The sequence below is a fragment of the Dendroctonus ponderosae genome, unplaced genomic scaffold, assembly GCF_020466585.1.
Source record: "Dendroctonus ponderosae isolate FM_Combo_2020 unplaced genomic scaffold, Dpon_F_20191213v2 Dpon_F_20191213_1, whole genome shotgun sequence".
Classification (NCBI taxonomy): domain Eukaryota; kingdom Metazoa; phylum Arthropoda; class Insecta; order Coleoptera; family Curculionidae; genus Dendroctonus; species Dendroctonus ponderosae.
The window spans coordinates 26500369-26507723 of NW_026017110.1; the positions used below are offsets into that span (position 1 = coordinate 26500369).

General features: G+C 36.6%; 1 protein-coding gene across 5 annotated transcripts in view; it reads right to left on the minus strand.

Annotated features, from left to right (window-relative positions):
* Nucleotides 1-1241, minus strand: part of LOC109535509 (potassium voltage-gated channel protein eag) — a 36837-nt gene extending 35596 nt beyond the window's left edge. For all 5 annotated transcript variants that reach the window (XM_048670266.1, XM_048670264.1, XM_048670265.1 and 2 more), the window contains exon 1: nt 797-1241. In XM_048670266.1, coding sequence (XP_048526223.1) covers nt 797-875 — 79 coding nt within the window. In that variant the 5' untranslated portion in view covers nt 876-1241. The remainder of the gene's footprint in view (nt 1-796) is intronic.
* Between the last annotated feature and the right edge of the window lie 6114 nt (nt 1242-7355).

A 7355-nucleotide genomic window follows, 5' to 3' on the forward strand; every position in this document is an offset into this window, starting at 1 on the left:
ACACTAAACATTTAAATTTATTCATTAGAGTAAATATTGCATACCGAATGGAATTAATTGATAGGGCCCACTTTTTGAGTAAATGCCGCTAAAATATATTGTTTCCATAGATTCTCGAGAGCCTCTAAAATTATCGATTGATTTCTTTACCCATTGTTTTTTGCGATGCGCTTTTGCTACTTTACATTTAATACTTAATGGGGCGGCATCTTTTGCATATGATTTGTCAATATTTCCAGCCACTCTCGATGTATGGGGACTGATAGTGTACCAGCCAATTTTGCGTTCCACCAGCGTCTTTCTTGTCACACATGATTTATGGGTTCATATGGCGTGTTGGCATCTTTAAGCATGCATTTGATCTATTACGTCTTCATCTTTATCGGAAATTTGTCGGCCGCATGGCTAAGCATCTCCTAACCTACGGTTTGCCCCAATTTCAAAATGAGCGCACCTCAACATTCCTAATGGGGGTTTATTAAATTTAGGTTTCCTTTCTATGGTCATTAGTTGCAATTATTGTTCAGTGATGGGCTTATTCCGTTCATTCTGAGCATTAGCCAGTTGAGCGATATAATTAGCTGTTTATTGTCTTCTTTGTTCGATTGCAAATAGAAATCTGCAGTTGTTCGGCGCAAGAAAATCTCCAAGAATATTGTTTGCGTTTGCTGCAAAACATTTAATCACTTTTCCCTAGACATTCAAAATCTGAACACAAATCTAATGGTTTGTTGGTCTGTTCATTTATTATGTATGGCATGCGAACAATGTGCGACTGGTAGGAGCGACTACTTACGTTGTTGGTTTGACCTGCGGATAATGTTCTCCAAAAAAGTGTTCTGAGGGGCAACCAGCCCCCTGCGACCCCCGGGCATTGTAGCGGAAATTTTGACGGTTTTCACCACTATCACCTTAAGAGTATTGTTTCGGGCATTGCGCGTACCTTCGCAAAATATACCCAGACGAGCGCCAAAATCGGTTCATCTTACCCCCCTTTCTCGTAATCGAGACACTGACCATGCATTTCAATTTCCCAATAATCCCGTTCCGGTGAAAAATCACGTGCATATCTAATGTTGGAAAACTCCCCCTATCAAACGAACATTCTTGGACCAGGTGAATGGAATATTGGGGCGAAAAAAATTCGATATTTTGCCCGCGCGTCAAGTGTTACGTAAACCTGTCACTTCTGGTCTGACCATTATCGGGATCTCTTCCGCTCAAGCCAACCCGGTTTGGCAAAATATGTCAGCGAACTGAAGGGTTGGAAATCAGCCGCTTTTTCAACCCCCTTGCCGCTGTTGCCGCATTTTCAAACACACATTTCTTCAAGCCTGGCATTTTCGGCTTACAATGGTGTTGATTGGTTCGTCTTCTAATCGTCTCGCTTTCTTCATTTACTTCTCTCAATTCTTCATCGTTTGAAATTACAGAATAATTTTTTCTCGTTTGTAGGAGCCTTCACGCGCTTCTAATGAAAACTTACTTTGCTTCTTTAACGCGTTCTGAAGCTATTGCACGCAATTTTCAAAAGCGGAGAAGTTTACCCGGAGATACGGAGAGAATGTACTCATCCTAACTTTTCTGATTGTTTGAATGGTAAGAGCAAATGAAGGCTGTTAATGCGCAAAATACTTCATACTGCTGGCCAGACGGCTACTGAAAATGCATTAAATTATTTTTAATTATATGGTATATCCAATGATCCTACTTGTATAGCAAACTATTTTGCAGATTTTTTTGGCTCAGTCTACAGGTTACTGATACAGCTCAGGCTACTGATAATATTATTGTACCTGGGTTTGACTGTAATACCACTGTGGAATTTAATAATTGTATAGTTACTGAACGTGAAGTATTTAATGAACTGTGTAAACTGAAAAAGTTTATTAGTGCAGGGGCAGATGGTATACCTTCGACTATTTTAAACCAATGTAGATGTTCCCTGAGTGCACCGTGGACTTTCTTGTTTAATCTGTCCTTAAAAACATGTATGTATCCCGACTTGTGGAAACATAACCTGATTGGACCTTTGTTCAGGAATGGTGATAAAACCAATATTAAAAATTATAGACCTATAGCTAAGATTTCATTGATACCAACTGTTTGATAAAATTATCACTTCAAAGTTTACACCTTTCTTTGAACATTTAATTATCGATGAACAGCATGGTTTTTGTAGAGGAAAATCAACCGTGACCAATTTGGCTGTGTATTCTGAGGACTTGTTAAATGTCATGGGGAGTCATGAGCAGATTGATGCAGTTTATACTGACTTCTCGAAGGCGTTCGACAGAGTACCTCACAAAATTTTGATATTCAAGATGAAAGCTTTGGGACTTGGCGACAATTTATGTTAATGGTTGGAAGTTACCTTCTTAATAGAACTCACACAGTCATCTTGAATAATCAACACAAATCTAAAAAAAAATCTGTTACCTCTGGTGTACCACAGGGTGGACATCTGTCCCCTTTGCTATTCAATTGCTATGTCAATGTTATATGTGTTAATGTAAAATATTGTAAGTTTTTATTATTCGCTGATGATTTAAAGCTTTATTCAATAATAACCTGTACTGATGATTGTTTAAATGTACTAGCTGATTTAAATGCTCTGAATAACTGGTGTGAAGTAAATTTTATGCAATTGAACATCTCTAAGTGCAAGGTTATGCGGTTCTCCCGTCTAAAACAGGTAATTTTATTTCCATATATGATAAAACAAGTTGAAGTGGAATCCGTGAATTGTATAAAGAATTTGGGTGTGTACTTTGATGCTAAGATTTCATTTAATTACCACATTGATATTACCAAAAATAGAGCCTTAAAAATGTTGGGATATGTTAAACGAACAACTAAAGACTTCAGAAGTGTTAATTGTATAAAAGTGGTGTATATGTCTTGGGTCAGGAGTATCTTGGAGTATGCCAATATTGTATGGTCGCCTAGTTATCATGTACATATAAATAAGATAGAAAGTATTCAAAATAAATTTCTAAGATACTGCACCTACAAGGCATCTATACCTTTAGATGATTTGGTTTACCAACAATTACGACATCAATTAGAAATTCAAACGCTTGAACATAGAAGATTGGAAAGTGAAATTATATTTTTATTTAAATTAATTAACTACTATATAAATTGCCCTTATTTGCTCAGTAAATTGAATTTCCATGTTCCTAAGAGAACGGTCAGAAGTCAATCTATATTTTACTTGGCAACTCATAACACCAATTACAGTCACTTTATGATTATCGACAGAGTATGCAGGACTGCTAACAATTTAGATTTTTCATTTTTTAATATTTCTTTGGCAGCATTTAAGTCCGAACTAAAGCTGAAGGCACCCATGTAATTTATTTATTGATTATTTATTTGTTATTGTTATATGTTAATTTTTATTGTATTTTAATATTTTTATACGCATTGTATAATTCGCCATGGATTTTTTCCGTTTAATAAATTTGAATTTCAATTTGAATTTTCAATAATTTGCCAAGTTACCATCAAGCGGCTTAGTGAACTGACAATAGCGCGACCAAGTTTTAAAATTTTCTTAAAGTTTTAATTTTTACTTCGATTTCTAAAGCAAAGCAAATATTGCAAATTTCTTCTTCAGCTAAATCAGCGAGATATTTTCACATTTGCGTTAGCAATTGTGTCAATTCACTATTTTTTCCTGACATTGGCAACATCGCAAAGCAAGGTGAAAAGGAAAATCGAACAGTACTAGTGGCGCTCTCAGATCGTGCGGTGCCGTTTTCCGCAACTTGCAGGATTGGAATTTTCAACTAGGACACCAAAACAAACACATCAACCTTTTCTTTTATTATTCTTGATTTATATTTTATGTTTGACCGGTTTTCCGCCGGTCTTAATTCCCTTAGTCTGCAAATCGCGCGATCGTTAATTTTAAGCGATTCCAATCTCGCATTGATCGCAATATTTGGCACTGAATCGTGAAAAGCCGGGATAAAAACATTTGCATTTACTTGTACATAACAAATGTATTTTGTGTAATTTTTTCCTCCTTCGCTGTTTCAGCATTAAAAGATAATTAATACTTTTGGTCGGATAACTTGTTGAACAAGCAACACAGAACGTATATAAATAGTATTAACCCCGAAAAAAACATCCGAAAGGCTCTAGTTAGAGCCTTGACTAGGTTAGAGCCTTGACTATGCAAAAAACGATTCAAATTTCAAAATTTCTGGATCTATTGTAACGTCAAAAAATCAATTTAAAGGCGAATGAAACTGAAAATCGCCCAAAATCTCCGCATTGTGTCCCCTGTGGTCGATGTTTGGACTCACTTTTCACCTTCTAGGAAGGAAGTCGCAGATATCCGTTAAACCTATTTCAAAACGCCGTTTGATGCAAACGGCCTGAATCAGATGGCGCGCTATGAGCTGATTTGCACCGCTTATTGCTGCTAATAAAATGGGGTAATCGACCTGGCTCGCATTGGCCGTTATTTCTATGCGATACATTTTTCGGATTGCTGTTTATTCCGCCGAATTAATACCGATTTGGCAAATTCCGGAAAAAATATCACTGACTTGGCACTCATTGTTTGGTTTCCAGGAACGGTGACTAAAAATTGGAATTTTCTTACGCAGTAAGAAAATTCGAAATCGAAGAAAATGGGGGCAACAGAGCCCTAAAAATATCTGCGGCCGATCATCTGCCGATATACGCAGGTTGAGGCGTCAAGAGGTTTACTACTGATCGCAATAATCCATTGCACCGGCTTTACTAAATATTAATTCCTGATAAACACGCAGCTGGAATATTCTGGCATCAATGTATGATACCCAGTAGAACTCAAACATCAAAATAAATAGGACGTAAATAATAAATCAGAATAGATATCGACATGCGCTCTTGCAGCTCCAAAGGGCCATTGGTGAACATCCTGCAGTCAGTCGATATCCGTTGAGTTATCAAACATTTAAATTCAAATCGATCCAAAAATGTGCATGCAAATACCAAACATTTTACTGTTGCCTTGTTATTTCAAAACCTTTTTAGACAAATCGACTATTCTCAGAATTCAGACATTTGCAAAAAAACTACATCTTAAATAGAGCAACAGTGCAACTTCGCAGCACTTGGATGAAAGCTCTGCTTGCCATGAAACTGCTACACCTCATGTGCTAATTATAACGGTTATTTAAATTGTTCACCTAACAAAGTTTTTTACGTTACGGCATTATTTTTCTACGTTAAATGTTCCCGGTAATAAACCAGCCAGGAACAGTTAGTTAATAATAAAAAGGGCAATAAGAGGCTTGAACGAAATGGAAAATTTGGCGGCGCGGGGGAGGTGCAGAGTCCCCCGGAGACAAAAGGGTGGCGGCCTCCTTCCAGGGATATATTACAGCCCTAAAACGACGGGCGAGGATGAGAATCAACTCTATTTGTACATATTTGTTCCAAAACAAAAACCAAATGACAGTTACTGGCAACTTTCGCCGCACTTTTTCATCCGAATCACACGATTATGTTGGTGAAATAAAGTGGACACAATCTTAATGTATGAATAAAAGTATATTGATAAATGATAAAGAACAACACAGTACAAAAGTAGATTTCCGAACACGAGAACGATTCTGCATCAGCAGCGATTTGACGACGACTAACTAAAAAGGTTGCTCTCGCGATAAACAAAAAATTATGCTGCCTAAGCAATATGGCTTTGTGGTACTCTATGGTCCATAATATATATGGCTGGACTTGTATTTATAATATTAAAAGCATTTTGATTATAGTCTTATTCTAACATTCCCTCTTAATCTATATGCTATTTAATATAAATCAATTTAATCAAACATTAAACACAATTTTCTGCAAAGGTTTAATTCTTTTATGGTGTTTATAGCCTTTTGCCACAAGGCGTGCTTTGTAACGCGATATGTCACCATTCGAATTTGTTTTCACTCGATACACTCACTTATTGTCTATCACTGGATGATCCTTTGAATCAGGAAATGATTCATTTCCTGCTTCATTGCTTCTGTCCATTCTTCATTTTCGTTTGACTGGATTGCTGTTTGGTATGATTCTGGAGTTAAAATCGAACAATATATGGCTGGTCCATAGTAATCAGGTTGCTTTAAAAGGTTTCGTTGACGTAGTTGTATCCTGTCGTCTTCTTCGTTATTTTAATTTTTGGTCTCTAGATCTGGATCATTTTCTTCGTCATTGATTTCAGGAACCACATTTTCATCAAGTTGGCAATGGAGAGGAAAATTCAAAACGTTATTCTTTTCTTCATTCAAGCTCTTCTTCGTTAAAGTTTACATCACAGCTGATGATTATTCTTCTTTTATTTTTGTCCAATAATCGATAATTATTTGACAATACATCATATCCCACAAACAATAACTTGTTGCTTTTTCGGTCCCACTTTTTGCGTAGCTGAGTTGGTAACGCCATGTAAGCTGCACATCCAAATACTCTCAAGTGCTTTGTTTCAGCTTTTCTCACTAGAAATGCTTCAAAAGCTGTAATTTTCCTTGTCTGATTCAATGTTGTTCTATTCGGTATATACACGGCAGTATTTACCGCTTCAGACTATAATTCTGTAGAAACATTTCCATTCCACATCATGGAGCTTGCCGATTCAACTATTGTTCTTATTTCCCTTTCCGAAGAACCGGTATGTTGAGGTGAGTAGGGTGCCGATTTCTCATGCAATATTCTCTCTGTTTGTAGATATTTTTGAAAATTTTCATTGATATATTCAGTCCCATTATCACTCTTAAAAACTTTAATTTGATTGGCAGTTTGATTTTCGATCAACGCTTTATATTCTTTAAAGCGCGCAAACACTTCACTCTTCTGTTTCAGAAAATAAACATTTCTGTATCCAATACACTCATCCCTAAAAATCACAAAGAAACGTGATCCGCTCGGTGAGTCAACACTCATTGGACCACATACATTAGAATGTATTTTATCACCAGGTTTCTCTGCTTTAATCTTCGTGACGTGTTTATGTGATTTTCGGGTTTGTTTTCCATATTGGCAGGCTTCACAGAACTCTTCATCTTGATCAGCAAGTTCCAAATCACATACAGCGTTGTGTTTGTTTGCGTCTTTTATCGCCTTAAAACTAATATGTCCTAAACGGTCATGCCATAAGTTCAACGAATTGGTTTTTGTTAGATTGCATTCTTTGGTGTTCACTTTTACAGGCATATACCATAAGTTATTTTTTCTTTTTCCTATGCATGAAATGTTGCCAGCTTCATCAAGAAATCTGCATTCACTCTGATTTGCTTGATGAGTGAATTTCTTGTCGGTCATGGCTCCTACCGAAAAAAGGCTTCGTTTAAGATCAGGAACAT